General features: G+C 41.9%; 1 protein-coding gene across 1 annotated transcript in view; it reads left to right on the top strand.

The window, feature by feature from the left end:
* LOC144502041 (myosin-10) overlaps nt 1-18,966 on the top strand; it is a 167,488-nt gene that overhangs the window by 115,696 nt on the left and 32,826 nt on the right. Inside the window, exons 18-26 of the mRNA XM_078226052.1 lie at nt 3,590-3,704; nt 5,181-5,374; nt 6,673-6,794; nt 8,813-8,882; nt 9,194-9,354; nt 15,082-15,190; nt 15,502-15,633; nt 16,317-16,523; nt 17,239-17,376. Of these exons, the coding sequence (XP_078082178.1) occupies nt 3,590-3,704; nt 5,181-5,374; nt 6,673-6,794; nt 8,813-8,882; nt 9,194-9,354; nt 15,082-15,190; nt 15,502-15,633; nt 16,317-16,523; nt 17,239-17,376 (1,248 nt within the window). The remainder of the gene's footprint in view (nt 1-3,589; nt 3,705-5,180; nt 5,375-6,672; nt 6,795-8,812; nt 8,883-9,193; nt 9,355-15,081; nt 15,191-15,501; nt 15,634-16,316; nt 16,524-17,238; nt 17,377-18,966) is intronic.

The raw sequence follows: 18,966 nt of genomic DNA, 5'->3' as shown, positions 1-18,966 counted from the left end.
TGCCATCTCCTGAAGGTTTCCCTCCAAGCCACTCCACCATCCTAACTTGGAAATATATCGCCATTTCTTCACTATTATGGGGTAAAAATCCTGAAACTGCCTCGCTAACAACACTGAGTGTACTTGCAGCTCAGGGACTGCATTGGTTCAAGAAGGCCGCTCACTACCACTGAGTGGGCAACTAGAGATGGGCAATAAATTCTGGCCTAGCCAGAATTCTAAGTGAATTTAAGAAAAAAAATATACATCTTTAAAGTGAAAGGGCAAGAACATGGAAGAAGGAATTCTCTAGGCTACAGACGTTCATAGTCCCAGAGGACCATAACCTGCCCTCCCTTTTGAGAAGGAGTTGACTGATGGCGATTTAACCTGAGACTCGCTCCTCCGACAAGGGGCCAGGTTGGGAAGGTGGGGCTTTGTGAATAACCTCAGCCAGTACGGAAATTGAACCCACACTGTCTGCATCATTTTGCATCTCAAATCAGCTGTCCAGCCATCTGAGCTAACGGCAAAGATCGAGATTTTTAGAAGCTCTAGGAACCTAGGGATTTGGGGATAGGGCAGGAAAATGGAGTTGAAGTAGATCAGCTTTGCTCTTGATGAACGGGGGACTAAGCTCGGAGGCCTGAATGGCCAGATGTGGCCCTGTTTCCAATAGTCTGTATGCTATCTTTTTATCTGGAAAACCACTGACCCTTTGATCAGCAATCTTTGCTCAAAGAAGACCACTCCTTGTTGAAAACGTTTACCGTGAAGAATTTTGGGAATGAAAAATGAATTTTTAATTATTATACAAGTCTGCAAGTGAAAATAAAGCAAACCTTGAGCACAGCATTAAACCTAACCCTGTCTATGTATGTACAGCGGGTAACTTGTGGTTGAAGTCTAGTCCTCGGTTACCATTCCTGCCTCTACTGAACTAAACCCTGCCTAATGTCCAGGCATTGTAAACAAAGGTCATCCTTTTGACAGAAAGGGTTTGGAGACATTCTGTCTTGTGTTTTGTGGTTTGAAATGAAGGCACCAGCGACATATCTTGAAAGCTTTTGCTTAAGGATTTTATTATGCAATGTTGGAAGCAATCAACAAGGGTCTATAGCACAGGCACTGGAAAGCTGCTATTAAATCACCTATTTGCTCACAATCTGATTTGGCCATCTTGAATGGGATACATTATTAAATAAGTTTCCTTGTTTCATTCTCTGTCAAGTTACGCAAGATATATCCATTTTCTGTGTCTGTGGAGTTCCACATTGCTACTTTGTGAACACATCTTGGTGATAGAGGGCTCTAATGCAATTTCTGTTTAGCGTCTGTTGTCTTGAGTCTAACTGTGGACACTGAAACAAATGGAATGCTCACTTGCTGAGCCATCAATGTGTAGCTTGCTGTCATTAGTTTCAGAACAAACGGTCAAAGGATTTTGCCTTGAGAAAAGACACACCATTGGAAGTTGAATGTCCACTTTTACGTGCAGTTTGAAGTAGAAAATTCATGAGTAAAAACAATGGTGTGTCTTTTCTCGAGGCAAAAATCCTTTGACCGTTTGTTCTGAAACTAATGACAGCAAGCTACACACTGATGGCTCAGCAAGTGAGCATTCCATTTGTTTGTGTCCACAGTTAGACTCAAGACAACAGACACTAAACAGAAATTGCATTAGAGCCCTCTATCACCAAGATGTGTTCGCAAAGTAGCAAAGCCCCAGTTAGAAGGGGTTTCCAAGAATCTTTTTGAAAAAAGTTGAAACGTTTTCTTTGACTACTTTTATTCGATCAGATTTCATCTTGCATCTAAAAACTTTTTAATGCAAAGTGCTCACTTCCTGTGTGTGTTACATTGTGATGACTTTAATCAGGTAATTGAGGTTGGCCTGCTTGAGTAGGATATCCTAATTGGCCCAATCAGGGAGCCCCATGTCCTGTATTTAAACAGGAGTGTCAGTCCCTCTGCACTCCTGATGCAGACAGCACACTGAGCACTCTGTGTGGTATAGTGGGATATTGCAAATAAAGGAACTTTGGTGACGGGACTTTCGCTTCCGTGGGCTTATTACACATTTACTTCCCAAAACCTTTACTTTGCTGCACTGCATTAATAATGCCATGGTTATTACGAAGGTATATGCTCTAGTCATGGGGTGTGCTTATAATTTGTGACATTTTAATACCTTTGCCGTTTGGCCTGGCACTGTTTTCTGTAAACAAATCTGAAGAAACTTTAGTCCATATGTCATGGTCCAGCAGCGTGGGACTGAGCCACATTTTTGAAGTGCCAGGAAAATGTCCTGGCTCTGACAAAGTGTCATTTACCATGATGTGGGTCAATTATCAAGCTGGATATGATGGAATGTAAAGGTGTTTGTTTCTACCGGAATACGTCGTCTTGGGGGTGGGGGGCAGAAAGAGGAAGTATTGTGGAGTAGAGTCAACTGTACTGGGAAGGTATTTATACTGAAGTTTAAAAAAAAACTTGCATTTATATAGCACCTTTCATAACCACCAGACATCTCCACAGTCCTTTGCAGCTAATGAAATACATTTGGAGTCTAGTCCTTATTCTAATGTAGGAAACAAGGCAGCCTGTATGTGCACAGCAAGATCCCACAAACGGATGTGATAATGACCAGCTAATCTCTTTGTAATGTTGATTGAGGGTAAATATTAGCCAAATCACCTGGGATAACTGCTGTGCTCTTTGAAAGAGTTATGGATTTTTTTTTCTCTGCATCGGAGGAGGCAGGGCCTTGTTTTAATGTTTCATCCAAATGTAGGCTCCTCTAACAATGCAGCGCTCCCTCGGTACTGCACTGAAATGTCCGCCTTGTGCAAGTTCTGCATTGGTAGTTGGATCCACAGTCTCTCGGGTGCTACAAACCTAGCTACGGCTGACACCTTGCAAGTCTTTCAAAGCCTCTGATTGGCAGAATGCTTCAAATGAGAATTGTTCCTGCCAGGTTATTTCCATCGACTGATAGACCAGGCAATTGGCACTGAAGATCAGCAGAAGCCTAAATGGCTGTTTGCACTGAAATTCTATAGTCATAAATTTCAGACAATGGTTGAAGAAATTAGAAACTTAAACATGACCTGGTTTATAGTCTAGTATTAAACTGATCATGGCTCTTATCCTTGGGGGGACTGGGACTAGTGGTGCTCCTACAACTAATGGGATTGAGCTTGATTTATGGCATGGTCCAAAGGACCAAACTTCCTACCAAAGCTCAAGTCAAAATTGACTATGCATATACCAGTGCAGTAATTTGATGCACCAAAACGGGGGGGGAAAAAAATTTCCACTTGAAATCCAGTATTCATTGGAAGAACGGTATGTAGTACATTGTGATGATCACTAATTTGAGTTCAAATGTACTCATTTTTATTTGGAAACTGTTGCATTCCGCCTTGTGGTTGCTGATCAGAATTATTAATGTAGTTGACGCATAAAATACAACTGAATTGCAGATGAAAGTGGGTGTATGACGTGTGGTCACCTTTTATTGATTGCTGTAGAAATGCACGATATTTTTCATGTTTTTAAACATGCCACAAGTACTCCCAGGTAACCTTTAAACCTCTGATATTATTAGGTGGATTACAAGGCAGATGAATGGCTTCTGAAAAACATGGACCCACTCAATGACAATGTTGCAACGCTCCTGCATCAATCATTGGACAAATTTGTGGCAGAGTTGTGGAAAGATGGTTTGTGAATTACATTTTATTGATGCTGCGTTTTGCAAAAATAGTGAGCTTGTTCTGTGACGGTGAAGAACTGTTGAAACGTTCACCAGTTATAACTTTAGTCTCAGCAATATTGTCAGTAATTTCAGGGTCCCAAGCTTGAATTTGCTTCATATAATTTTAGAAAGAAAATTTGAACATCCCTTAATTTCCAGTTGCTGCATTCTTTGGATTTTAAATACAGAGGATATGTTTGAGAAACCACCTTTTTATGTAAAAGACATTATGTAAATTTCTATATGAATTACTTTCCTGACTGGGGATACAGCCTGAATAACAGTCTCTTGGGATGAGGGAGCAGCAGCAGCACATAATGGCCACAGTTTATCAGTACCACGAAGGCTGTCAGTGTGGCCCGATTCCTGTTTCATAACTGTGGCATTTCACTAGTCTAGTTAGTTTATCCAAAATCATAGCTGAGAGCTGAATAATCAAACTACTGAATCCTTTACACAATGACCTGCATTGAGTGGAGGGAAACTGGCTTTAATTCCCATTGTGCATCAATCTTTTGGATGAAAAGCTAGAAGAAGCATTGCCCAAATTTTCGAGATCCCAAATTGAGGCATTCGGAGGAGAAAAGAACTTGAGAGGGGATATTGACTATACGGTGAAATATACAAAAATGCTAAATGATATTGAGCAGTTGAAAATACGCAATGGTATATTTTGATTCAAACAGTGGATTGTTTCCATGTTATTGTGTCTTTGTCTGCCCATCCCAATTCCATTTGTTTGTTGTGCAAAGTTGCACTTTTTAACACCCCCTCAGCTTGACCTCTTTCAAGTCGAGTCTCTATGTAAAACATGTATGTGCTTACAGTTAAATATTTAAGCAAACTTGGTGTGTGATTGATTGAATCTCTATTTTTGTAGAGTCTTTGTTAGGTAAAAACAGCCCCGGATGTTGCCCCTCGTGCAACTTCAAAACTTTGCTAGTGTATTCTTGAATTTTTATACAGTATTAACCAAAACCAATTTTGAGTGCTAAGCTTCAAACCTTTTTTGGTGTTTTGTAGTAACCCTTCACCATTATATGGTTTGATTTTTATCAGTTGGACATCAAAATGGTGTATGATGCTACATCTAGCACTCTTAATATTGAAGAATGACTTTCATGTGTTTGGAGAAGAACATGGGAAAGGAAAGAGCGGCCTCTACTTGTTAATGTGTGCAGCAAATATATGTTCTGTAATCTCTAAAAAAGGTTTGTCCAAAGATACAGAAGTTTCATTACATGATGTGGTACAGCTGAATTACTGTATACATCAAAATGTGGCTGGTCACTACATTTCACTTTGGGTTAGCGCTGCAGCTTGTTTACCTTGAGTTACAAAAGCAATATCCCTTATTTTGTTACTGCAATTCATGCACTCAAGTTGCAGAATGAAAGTATAACAAGTTAAAGTGCTTATCAAATATAATGTTTGTTTGCAGTTGACCGTATTGTGGGATTGGACCAAGTTGCTGGCATGAATGAGACTGCCTTTGGCTCCTCTTACAAAACGAAGAAGGGCATGTTCCGTACGGTGGGGCAACTGTACAAAGAATCCTTGGCCAAACTAATGGCAACTCTCCGCAACACCAACCCAAATTTTGTCCGCTGCATTATTCCAAACCATGAGAAAAGGGTGCGTATATTTCCACAGTGGAAGTGGTGGCTTCTACTGTTCTGTTAATGTGAGATTTGGGTAAAAGTTCGTTATGGAATTATGCAGCTTTTTTGCATTACTTCAACAGTTTACACATTCTTGAGTTTATCTTAAAATTTAAATAATTAGATAAAATTACATCTAATGTGTTCAAATCTGTTGCTTGTACCAAACTGCAAAGTGGCAATTTTGTAAGGATTTGTAAAGCTTACTTCTAAATTGAGGCAGACAGCCTATTATGTAACTTAATTGAAATTTGGGGGCTGGATGCTGTTATGGGGCAGTGTTTTGTTAATCTTGTCTTTTAGTGACATTTTTCAGCACTGGGTGTATGCATACATAGACCATAGGGAAGATAGTATGCAATCTACAAATTTAGCTTAATGTATTTGTAGTGTCAGGTTGTGGGGCATTTTGATGCATGAAAGTGGTTACATCTCCTCTACCCCAGTTCATGCCTTTGACTTCACTGGCCAAGATAAAGTATTCATTTGTGGTGCTGTTTTGGCCCTTAGTCCTACTTTTTCATGAGCAAGTCCTTGAGGTAGTCATTGTGGGGAGTCGAGATGTTAATCTGTTAGTAAAGTTGCGGAAAGATTTTGTACAAAGAGATGCTACATTTTATTCCCACCCCATGGCCAAACAATGTGGTATTTTAGTACAGTTCAAAGACTTGGAAACGTGTAAGATTCATTGCAGTATTTAGCAGCAACATTCAAGGCTCAACTGAGACATTTCATCCTGTAAAGTATGATTAAATCATGTTTAATTTTAAGCTGCAGGGAAAACTTTTGAAATTAGTAACATATCGAGGCAATCAACTTTGTTTGCTTTTATTTAATCTCGGAACTACCAGCAAATATAAAGGATCCTGATCCAAGTTTTTAAAGCTTTCAGCTCCCATTCTGAAGTTGAAGCAAACTTTGTTTACAGTTATGAGACTACTCAAATGTATGTTTAGTTTTTTTGGCAATTTTAATTTTGATGCAATTGAGTTTATTTTACCTTTTTCTAAAACATGCAGTTGCTATTTCTTTTAAAACATCTTCACTTTATTCCTAAAAAAAACCTTGGTTTAATGTTTGCATGCTGCTCTTAAGAAAATGTCATCTTGAACATGAGCTTCTTTCTTGGCTTCTGTCATCTATCTTGAGATGATGCCCCCAGTACAGGAAATGTGACTTGCAGTTGGAGCATTTAAAGGGAATTTGACCAAAGTCATTTAAAACGATCGGTTACCTATTTATGAAAATGATGATTGGCCTTCTATTTTGCAGGCTGGAAAACTGGATCCCCACTTGGTACTTGACCAGTTGCGCTGTAATGGTGTATTGGAGGGTATTCGCATTTGCCGTCAAGGTTTCCCCAATAGGATCGTCTTCCAGGAGTTCAGACAGAGGTAGTGTTAAAAGCTTTTGTTAACTTATAAACGTTTGTCTTATAAGTAAGTGCTCCACGTGTATATGGAATGAATTCTGCATTTATTGTGTCCAGTTGCAGTGAGGAAAATATAAGGAATTAACAGCTAAACTTGATTGATACTATGTTTTTTAGTTTTGTAATCCCAGCAGATTCAGAGCATACATGTAACTATGTCAGTCATAAGGGTCATTTATTGATTAATTAAATAAATGGTGATTCTTCATCTTGACTTGAATTAATTCTAAATTTCTCCAATATGCTGCCCCCTTCCCCCATTGCTATCAATCTTTTGGCAGAATTGGCATCATAAATGCCCATCATATTTCCATATTTTTAGTTCTTGTATGATAGGCAAGGATTGGGCTTGGAAAGGCGAATTACTATAAAGGTAAGAAATGAAGTGAAGTTGTATTTGTAGTAGCTGCTGGTTGAAGCATGAATGGGGAACTTCCACAGCTCGGCGCATATTTCGGGATCTGGTGCATCCTGGTAAATCAATCCAGTTTGATTCTAAACCAACTCATTTGGATCAGTCAAACCAATACTGTGTCAAAATAGGGGAAAAAACACACTTTGGCTTCTGTAAGGAGCATGGAATGACTGTCTATATGTAGTAGGAAGTATTTGTACAACATAATGAGGTTTGAAGAACTGCAGTCCCTAGTTTTCTTTTCATGAGAAATGTAATTTTCTTTGAAAGTGAATGTGAAAACCTCCATGAATCCTTCTGGACTTTGGCTGCAATGCGCGACGATGTGTATAAATTAGTTGTGAATGTGAAAGTTATTCTGATTAAACAGAAAGCTGTCCAGGTTAAAACAAGTGTGTGCAATTGTCAGCCTGAATTCTCCGAATGTGGGCATGGAATGGGGAAGTGTTCTGTACACAGGCTCCATCCTACTCCATGGTAACTGGCTGTGGCTGAGGCTGAGGCTGGATCAAACTGTGTGTAGACTTGGTGACGCATTTAATTCCTGATGAGTTTTGAATCTCAAATCTGTGCCATCATTAGACTTATTTTTCAGCTTGTCTGCTATCAAAACCCTCATCCATTTATCATAGGATCACTACAGTGCAGGAGGAGGCCATTCGGCCCATCAAGGTGCACCAACCACAATCCCACCCAGGTCCTATTCCCAAACCTCTCTCATTTCTCCTGCTAATCCCCTCACACTAGGGTCAATTTAGCATGGCCAGTCAACTAACCCGCACATCTTTGGACTGTGGGAGGAAACCCACGTGCACACGGGGAGAATGTGCAACCTCCACACACAATTGACCTAAGGCTGGAATTGAACCAGAGTCCCTGGCATTGTGAGGCAGCTGTGCTAACCACTCTGCCATCATGCCACCTCTGAACTTGTCTGTTGCACCACATACTTAACTGGCCTCCTGTGCTCTACCCTCCGTGAACTTGAGGTAATTGAAAACTGTCCTAATTCATGTCTTGTTCACCCATCAGTCCTGTACTCACTGTTCTACTTTGGCTCCCAGTTGATAAACACCTCAATTGAAACTCTTTTCATCCTTGTTTTGGATGCCTCCATGGACTTCCCGGTCCCTGTCTCTGTAATCTCCTCCTGTCCTGAGATATCTGCACTCCACTGATTTCTGACCTCCTGAGCATCCCAATTTTTAATAACCGCACCATTGGTGACCATGAATTCAGCTGCTAAGGCCTGAAGCATTGGAATTCCTGCTCTAAGCCTCCCTGCCTGTCCTCTCCTTTTTAAGAATCTTCTTAAAACCCACCTGAGTAACCCTGTACCCTGATGCCTCCTATGTAACTTGGGTTATTAGCTAAAACATAATACCAATCTGAATGCCTTGGGAAATTTTAAGTATGTTTAAGGTGTTAAATAAATGTTGTTGAAGTGAAGAAAATGGTTTTTAAATAGAGCGTGTTGAAAAGATGTTCAAAGGTTGATTCTAGAAGTTAATTATAATTTTGTAAACTAATAGATACCTGAATGTGTATTGTTTCCACACCTCTAGGTACGAGATCCTCACCCCTAATTCAATTCCTAAAGGTTTCATGGATGGGAAGCAAGCCTGTGAACGAATGGTAGACACTTATTTTTATCTTTTTTAAATTGTCTTCATTTTGTAGAATTTCAGGACAAAATTTGTGCTTTAGTGCAAATATTTTTAAACTTAACCATTCAAAATAGCAAAAATTATATCTGCACCTTTATTTTTAAAATAAAAGATATTTAACAATGAATCACTATAGTTTTAAGTTCAATTTTTATAATGGCAGCTAACTTTGAGAACTGTTTGGAGACTTTGGGAATGAATAGCCATGTCCAGATAATTCTCCTTGAAAATGGATATTTATTGTCCTCTTGTCTGTCTACCCTCCCCTCTTGCAATCAGATTCATGCCCTGGAACTGGACCCCAATTTATTCCGTATTGGTCAGAGCAAAATCTTCTTTCGTGCTGGGGTTCTGGCACATTTGGAGGAAGAAAGGGATCTGAAGATCACTGATATCATCATCCTGTTCCAAGCCATCTGCCGTGGATACCTGGCTAGGAAGTAGGTTCTACTCTTGCACAGTTGATTTTCCTTGCCCCGCTCTGATGCCATTTTGAACTATAAGGTGGACTTTGCGTAAGTTGCTCTCGGTTTTCCAATGAAGAGAATGAAATAAATGTCTCAGCCCTCAGCCTTGTCAGAAATTCACCTTTCCAGAAATGAATAGGTAACAAACATTGGAACATATTGACATTGGACATGATCTTTTGAATAGTAAGCATGACGAGGAATTTCTAGTACCTATTGAAGTTTCATTTGACTATCGCTCTCATCTTTTTACCATGCTGTCATGAATCAATCATATCCTTTCATTAGGAGAAACCTGAAGCACAGTAAATCCCCTGCTTGCGTAAATGATCTCATTTTCCCTGATGTATAACCTATTAGTGCAACTACTCCCCTAATAGAAACATAGAAAAACTACAGCACAATACAGGCCCTTCAGCCCACAGTTGTGCCGAACATGCCCCTACCTTAGCGATTACTAGGCTTACCTATAACCCTCTCTTACTAAGTTCCATGTACTTGTCTAAAAGTCTCTTAAAAGACCTTATCGAATCCGCCTCCACCACCGTTGCTGGCAGCCCATTCCACACGCCCACCACCCTCTGAGTGAAAAACTTACCCCTGACACCTCCTCTATACGTAATCCCCAGCACCGTAACTCTGTGTCCTCTTGTGGCAACCATTTCAGCCCTCGGAAAAAGCCTCTGACTGTCCACTCGATCAATACCTCAACATTTTATACACCTCCCATCAGGTCACCCCTCATCCTTCGTCTCTCCAAGGAGAAAAGGCCGAGCTCATAAGGCATCCCCCCTCCCCCCCCAACCCAGGCAACATTCTTGTAAATCTCCTCTGCTCGATTTGATGGTATTAGCTCCAAGGCAGAAGTGTGCAAGGTCCCAGAAGAGTAAGGTTTGTTGCTAAAAATAACTTGGCCCCTGTGCAACTTTATCCCACAGCTGGGTTCAGAATGGGGCAATGTTTTGAGCTGTAGGTGAATTATATTTGCTGCTATTTAACTTGCCCTTTGAGCTAAGGTCCACTGCATAAATGTCAGCTGTTTTCACCATGAGCAAGGGCATTGCAAGTTTTATGGATTCATTTATCCTTCAAAATCTGGGTGCAAACTGATTTGAAACTGTGACCAATCCCCTTTTTTGCAAGTTTTTTAGGAATGTAGGAAATAAGAGCAGGCCATTCAGCCTCTTGAGCTTCCTCTGCTATCCAAACAGATCATGGCTGATTATTCTTTGTGTGATACACATGTGAAATAGGCATTATGGGAGCAGTTGGTGGATTGGTAGAGTAAATCTGAAAAAAGTGTCATCTTTAAATACAAAATCTGCTTTTGGGGCTTGAGGAATATGACTTTTATTTTCATAAGTGCAAAGTCAAAAGGTATTGGCCCAGAGTTTGCTTGGGAACTAACATTTTTGTTGTGCATGCCATTAGTAATTATTGTGAAGAGCAGATCTGTCATGAATCACACATTAGTGCAAATTGTTGCATGATTTGTGTCGCTCCACCATCTGTGTTCCAAACTGAGCTTACCATTAATTCCAGCTTTCAGAATGTTGCTGGATTTGCTCCTTAAACAAGCATCAAATTCCTCGCTGAGCACTGGGGCTGATGTTTAACAATGCAATGACCAAATTTGCTTCCGTACTTCACCTTGGAGGCCCCAAAAATGGCACTATTGGAATGGTGGTTTCATTCCTGGAGGTGGTGAATTATGTTGAGTTTTTTTGTTCTGATCCTTGTCTCTTTTTCTCAATCTTTCTTTCCCCCTCTCCCCCTCTACATCTACTTTAATCCTAGTTAATTCTTCCTTCGCTGTCCTTCCTGTTTCTTTTCTCCTTTTAATTTAAGGGGATAGATTGATGCTTTTTTGTTTAAGTATCTGATTGCCCCACCAGCCTGACCATGTTGTTGTTAATAGTTCCAGCAATGAGACGCAAACCTTTCAAACTGATCATAGAATCCCTACAGTACAGAAAGAGGCCATTCGGCCCATCGAGTCTGCACCAACCACAGGCCCTACCCCCATATCCCTACATATTTTACCCACTAATCCCTCTAACCTACGCATCTCAGGACACTAAAGGGCAATTTTAGCATGGCCAATCAACCTAACCCGCACATCTTTAGACGGTGGGAGGAAACCTGAGCACCTGGAGGAAACCCACGCAGACAGATGGGTGAAGGATTAAAAACCTGACAGCCAAATGTCCCATTCCTGGAAAATCTGGTCTGTACAGATCTTTATTCATGAAGGATATATACTTTTTACCCCCCAAACATCGGTATTGGGTCCAACTATGTTGAACACTCTAATATTTCATTACTTTTCATTCCTTTCCCTCCTGAAACTGACTCTGTTGTCCAGTTGTAAGCACACCTCGTTCTGTTTTTTTTAACGTTCATTTGTGAATGTGGGTAGGTCTGGCAAAGCCAACATTATTACTCCTCTCTAATTGTCCTTTTAGAAGGTGGTGACGAATTGACTTTTCTTACTAGTCTGTGGTGAAGGTGCTTTTGAGGAGGGTGTTCCTGGATTTTGGTCCATTTGTTGAGCTACATTCCTCCATGCAAGTGGAGGGTGTTCCATTACCCTCCTGGCTTGTAGTCAGTAAAAAGACTTGCAGAGTGGGTGGGTAAGTCACTTATCACAGAATTCCCAACCTCTGGTCACATGTTATAGCCACGGTATTACATGACTTGTCCAGTTAAGTTTGAGGTTAACTGTGACCTACAGGGTGTTGATGGTGATACCATTGAATATTAAGGCTAAGTAAACTCTTGGTTTGGAGATAGTCATTGACTAGTTATTTGTATGGTACAAAAATTACTTTCCACTTGTCAGCCCAAGTCTGAATGATGTCCAGGTCTTGTTGTATGAGGACATGGACTGCTTCATTATCTGAAGAACTTTGAATGGAAATTAACATTGCAATCACTGATGAGCATCCTGCTTCTGACCTGACCTTATGGAGGTCATGGAAGCAGCTGAAGATGATTGTCTTTGGACACTGTTCGGAGGAACTCTGGCTACAGAGACCTTGGGATGGGATGATTGGCTTCTGACAACTGCACCCATATTTGTGTGCTAGGTATAATGCTAGCCAGTGGGGCGTTTCCCCGATTCCAGTTTATTAGGGTTCCTTGATGCTATACTCGGTCAAATACTACCTTGTTACTAAGAGTCATAACTGTCACTTCATATCTGGAGTTCAGCTCTTTTGCCCATGTTTGGACCAAGGCTTTAATGAGATCTGGGGCCAAATGCTCCTGACTGAACCCAAATTGAGAGCCAGTGAGTAGGTTATTGGTAGGTTGATATTGATGTCGTCAACAATTTCCATTGCTTTAATTGAGAGTAACCTGATGGAGCAGAAATTAGTTTGATAGTAAGGGTAAAGTGAGATAGGTGGCAGGCCATGAGATTACAGAAAGTGGTGCAATTTGGTTCTAGCTTTGGTGGTCCACAGCTCTTCCTGAATGCCCAGTCTTGAGTTGCTAAATCTGTTCTGGATCTCACCATTTAGCATGGTGGCAGTGCCACACAACACACTGTAGGGTATCCTTAATATGAAGATGGGACTTTTTCCAAGAGCTATGCAATACTCTTCCAACACTGTCATGGACAGTATCTGTGAAAGGTAGTTGGTGAGGACAAGGTGAATTGGTTTTTCCCCTCGCAAATATGATGTTCTCAGTGGTTGTCACCGTCCCAGTCTGTCAGATACGTCCTTTAGGACTACTTTGGTCAGTAGTTGAGCCGCTCTTGGTGATAGATGTTGAAGACCCCCACCCAGAGTACCTTCTGCACTCTTTCTTTCTTCCAGCTGGTGTTTAACATGGAGAAGTACTGATTCATCAGCTGAGAGGGGGTTGTAGTTGGTGATCAGCAGGAAGTTTCCTTGCCCATGTTTGACCTGATGCCATGATACTTCATGTCTGACACCAATATTGTGGAATCTCAGGACCTCTCCCTTCCAACTGTAAACCCTTGTGTCACCATCTCCAGTGGCTCTGTCCTCCCAGTGGGACAGAACCGTCCCAGTCCCAGTGACTGAGTCTGAGATACTGGCTGAAAGGTACAATTTTGAGTAAGACAATATTGCTTGGGTTGTCTGTTGGACAGTAAACCACTGCAGTAGCTTGCCAAGCATTTAACCATGGACCAATCCAACAGAAGTCCATGGTTGCCAACACCCTTTTAGGATATGGCACCTGAAGGAGGAGGAGACTATTGGACAACCCTCCCAGTTTTGGCAAAAAATGTTAGTGAGACAAACATTGCTGTGTATACTGGGCTGGACGTGTGTTTGTGTGTAAATCATAGAAATCATAGAAACCCTACAGTGCAGAAGGAGGCCATTCGACCCATCGAGTCTGCACCGACCACAATCCCACCCAGGCCCTACCCCCACATATTTACCTGCTAATCCCTCTAACCTACGCATCTCAGGACACTAAGGGGAAATTTTTAACCTGGCCAATCAACCTAACCCACACATCTTTGGACTGTGGGAGGAAACCGGAGCACCTGGAGGAAACCCACGCAGACACGAGGAGAATGTGCAAACTCCACACAGACAGTGACCCGAGCCGGGAAGCGAACCCGGGACCCTGGAGCTGTGAAGCAGCAGTGCTAACCACTGTGCTACCGTGCCGCCCCACTGTGCTACCGTGCCGCCTTGAGTGCAGTGGTTTACTGTCCAACAGACAACCCAAGCAATATTGTCTTACTCAAAATTGTACCTTTCAGCCAGTATCTCAGACTCAGTCACTGGGACTGGGACGGTTCTGTCCCACTGGGAGGACAGAGCCACTAGAGATGGTGACACAAGGGTTTACAGTTGGAAGGGAGAGGTCCTGAGATTCCACAATATTGGTGTCAGACATGAAGTATCATGGCATCAGGTCAAACATGGGCAAGGAAACTTCCTGCTGATCACCAACTACAACCCCCTCTCAGCTGATGAATCAGTACTTCTCCATGTTAAACACCAGCTGGAAGAAATCTAATGCCTTGAGGAATGATTACCTGAGGATAGGTATGAGTGAGTCCTGGCAGACGACTAACCAAGGAGAAATTACAGATTATTCTGATCCAGTTCTCTTGCCCTTCAGAAACACTGACTTTTATTTTAACTGCTTCCTAGCCGGAATGCTGTATGCCACCCTGAGCTGAATCCTGCCAACTCGGACAAGAGATTGAACCTGCAAGTTGCGATTAATCCTCAAAGCTACTGGGAGAACTGTCTCTTCTTTTGGCCATCTCTGGCTGGCCAGCATTTATTGCCCATCCCTAGTTGCCCTTTTTCAGAGGGCAGTTGAGAATTGGCCATATAGCTGTGGCTCTGGAGTCGCATGTAGACCAGACTAAGGAAGTGCGACAGGTTTCCTTCCCTAAAGGACATTGGTGAACCAGATGGGTGTTTTCTGACAATGATTGCATTGCCATCAGTAGATTCTTAATTCCAGATATTTTGTATTGAATTCATATTTCACCATCTGCTGTGGTGGGATTCAAACCTGGGTCCCCAGAACATTAGCTGAGTTTCTGGATTAATTGTCCAGCAAAATACCACTAGGCCATGGCCTCCCCATTGGTTGAAATCCAATGTTAAGACCCAACAGTGGTATAATCTGGTATAAATGAGCACTGCCAGCTAAATGATTTCTAAATTTGTGCCTCTCGTTTTTATTTCTCAGAGCATTTTCAAGGAAACAGCAGCAGTTGAGTGCCCTGAAGGTTCTGCAGAGGAACTGTGCTGCTTACCTGAAGCTCAGACACTGGCAGTGGTGGCGGCTCTTCACTAAGGTTGGACTTGCTTTCTTCCCATTGCATTTCCACAAAGAAAGACCAACACTAGTCACAATTGGGAGATCTATCTTTTCAAGATTACTATGCAGACATGTAGATGTTTCAGTTGGCTAGAAGATTACTGACATTTTTCTCCAACTGTATTTCATGACTAGCATCTTCAAATCTGTTTTGAATATCTGGCCAAGATTGTTTTGAAGTGTTTGGTTTTTGTTTGAAAAGGAATGTCGGCAGTGATTCTGTCTCACTCTATGCAATGAGATGCATGTGAGTAAGCCGCCATTTTTCAAATCTTCCTTGCTTTTTAGGTGAAGCCGTTGCTGCAGGTGACTCGGCAGGAGGAGGAGTTGCTATCTAAAGAGGATGAATTGACTAAAGTGAAAGAGAAGCATGTAAAGGTGGAGGCCGATCTTACCGCTATGGCGAGAAAGCATCAGCAGGTTTGTGGAGCCTTTATAAGACAGAGTATGAACAAGGTTATTGCACGGGGATTTGTCTCTCTCTCCCCTTATAGAACCTATTGAGATTGAGGAAATAATGAAGTGGGAAGAAAATGGGTGGAAGGCGAAATAAGTAAGTTAATCATAGAATCCCTCCAGCGTAGAAGGCGGCCATTCGGGGCCCATCAGGTTTGCGCCAACTCTATCAGAGAATCCCCACATATTTATCCCGCTAATCCCTCTAACCTGCACAGCTTTGGATTGTGGGAGGAAACCAGAGCGTCCAGAGGAACCCACGCAGACAGAGGGAGAATGTGCAAACCCCGCAGTCACCCAAGGCTGGAATTGAACCCTGGTCTCTGGTGCTGTGAGGCAGCAGTGTTGACTGCTGTCACTGCTGTTAATGGGAAGCAAAGTGGATGTTTTTATTTGATGATTTTCCCTTTGCTTGGGTTCAGACAATCCACAATGGGTTTATATGCCAATTTACGTCCAGTATAAAGCTACTTGAATGTGAGTTTTGGGTCCCAATAATAAATACTGATTAAGCATTAACTTTAAGAGCTGTGTTGAGTGCTACTTGCCGCTGTGTCGCATCTTTTCCATTTGAGCTGCCCGTTTTGGGACATGATACAGGTTATCTTTTTAACATGTAACTAAATGTAATGAATGCCCTTGTGTAGCTAATCGAAGAGAAGAACATTCTGGCTGAACAGCTCCAAGCTGAGACCGAGCTCTTCGCAGAAGCTGAGGAAATGCGAGCGCGCTTGGCCAACAAGAAGCAAGAACTGGAAGAAATCCTGCATGATTTGGAAGCAAGAGTGGAGGAAGAGGAGGAAAGAAACCAGCAGATGCAGAATGAAAAAAAGAAAATGCAGCAACATGTTCAGGTGCACGCATTAGAGTGATAAGATGGGAAATGGGGAGGCAGGAGGGGCAGTAAGAGGTTTTGGTGCTGGAATCTAGGTTTGTATCCCGACTAGGCTGAAATGAAAGGTTCCTCTTCTCTCTGAGGATCCTAATATAATTGGATAATTCCATCCAGACCTCTAATTATGACAGTAAAATGGCCATTTGGTTATTGATGTGTAACCCACAACCATGTTCCCCAGTTGAGGGGAAAGTTGCTGAAAAACTTTTATTCCCACTGGATATTCAAAAATTAGACTAGAACATAGAACAGCACAGAACAGGCCCTTCGGCCCACGATGTTGTGCCTAGTATGATTCAAAAGGTCAAATGGAAATAACATTGTACTTTGACATGACTGCAAGTTTGTTCTTTCTCCCTCCTGCAGACCCCCACCATCTTCATTTTGTTTCCTTCCTCTTGACCCCCTCCCTCCAATCTATCCATCATAAATGTTTTATAATGCCAAAACACTTCACGAATGTATCTCTTCAGCGTCATTTTGAATATTGATTTAATGTAAAAGTCTTTAGACTGGGAATCCTATGCCAGCATGGTATTTGTTAGCAGGCTGTGATGTTCATAAGCGAGGTTGGTTTACCAATTCCAATCTAACTCTGTTTTTTAAAAAAAGCAGTTTAAGGGCACAAACCTGTAATCATTAGTTGACTGACGTTTTCTCTGCACTGTAACCAGGATCTGGAAGAGCAGCTTGATGAAGAGGAAGGAGCTCGACAGAAGCTCCAGCTCGAGAAAGTAACAGCTGAAGCTAAAATTAAGAAAATGGAAGAGGATGTCTTGCTGCTAGAAGACCAGAATTCCAAGTTTGCCAAAGTGAGTTGCAGTATATGATTAGAGTTGTAAAACTTTGTTTTCCAAAATTTGTAGCAACTTCTAATACACCATTATAAGATAAACGGAAATCAATTGTTCAAGTCAAAGATCTTTTCTCTATCTACATTTTAACAGTAATGATGTTGCCTGGATATTCTGGTGGTTGAATTGTGCTGCTCAGTTACTATTTTCCGAACCTCCATTTAGGGCATCCTATTTAATGTGCCTGTCCCTTTCAATATTTAATTGTTCCTCCTTTAATTGGAGGATTTTTGTCCACTGAACAATCATCCCGACATTTGGTAAATTATTTGGAATACAAATGAGGGGTAGAAATACTTTAACCAACCAGAGATCACATTAAAGATTACCGTTTTACTCTATTCTGATTTGGATTCTAGCTAACAGGATTAATGGGGATGGTCACTTAGTGGTGATACTGGATTAGTAACCCAGAGGCCCGGACTAGTGATAAATCTCACCATGGCAGTTGGCGAATTCGGAGTAGGAGTAGACCTGCTCAGTCATTCAATGTGATCATGGCTGATCTTGTTTTGGCCTTGACTCCACATTCCAGTCCAGTTACTAAACCTGGAGCAAAAGCTAGGACTGAATTGTGCAGGCCACTCAAGCTGGGAAAACGGGCAGCTGGACTCATAAACTAGGGCACTGTGCCATCAGCCAGCCTGTCTGCCCCCGCCATGACTTTGCAAGTGCCATCAGATGGTCACCCATTCAGGAGCCAGTTGAGGCCATTAATTGATTTGACGGGTGCTGGGAGAGATCAGCGCACAACATGCAGCCTGGCAAGTTTAACCCTGCTGGTTAGTGTGGCTAGGACATGTGCCTCATGCTGACCCCTCTCCACAGATTTACCTCCACCTGCATCCCATCTCCAAACAGTCACTGCCCAATAAATTAGTGAGGCCCTAAACAAGACACTGACTCACCTCCAGTAGTTATGGTGCAGGGAGCCTTTCCTCAGCGTATCATCTGAAAGAATGTTCCCAATGGTGGGGGAAGTTCAGAACTGGGGATCATAGTTTGAGGATATGGGGTAAACCTTTTAGGATTAAGGTGAGGAGAAATGTCTTCACCCAGAGTGGAATCTGCAGAATTCACTACCACAGAAAATAATTGAGGCCAAAATGTTGTGATATCAAGTAGAAATTGGATATAGATCTTGGGGCTAAAGGGATCAAAGGATATGGGGGAAAGTGGCATCAGGATATTGAATTTGAATGGTGGAGCAGGCTTGAAGGACCAAATGGTGACCACCTGCTTTTATTTTCCATGTTTCTATAATCCAACTCTTGGTCTCAATGCAGGTGACTGTATAGCTACCCATTTTCATTAAGATCAGTCTGGTTCACTAATTTCCTTCAGGGAAGGAAATCTGTCACCTTTACCTGGTCTGGCCTACATGTGACTCCAGAGCCACAGCAATGAGGTTGACTCTCAACTGTCCTTTGAAATGGGCCGAACAAGCTACTCAGTTTCAAGAGCAATAGGGGACAGGGCAACAAATGCTGGGCCTTGTTGGTGACACCACATCTCCAAAGTTGTTTTCCTACTTATGAGTAGCTTTAG

Source organism: Mustelus asterias, chromosome 12 (assembly GCF_964213995.1).
Source record: "Mustelus asterias chromosome 12, sMusAst1.hap1.1, whole genome shotgun sequence".
Classification (NCBI taxonomy): Eukaryota; Metazoa; Chordata; class Chondrichthyes; order Carcharhiniformes; family Triakidae; genus Mustelus; species Mustelus asterias.
This window is presented reverse-complemented; position numbering and strand designations above follow the sequence as displayed.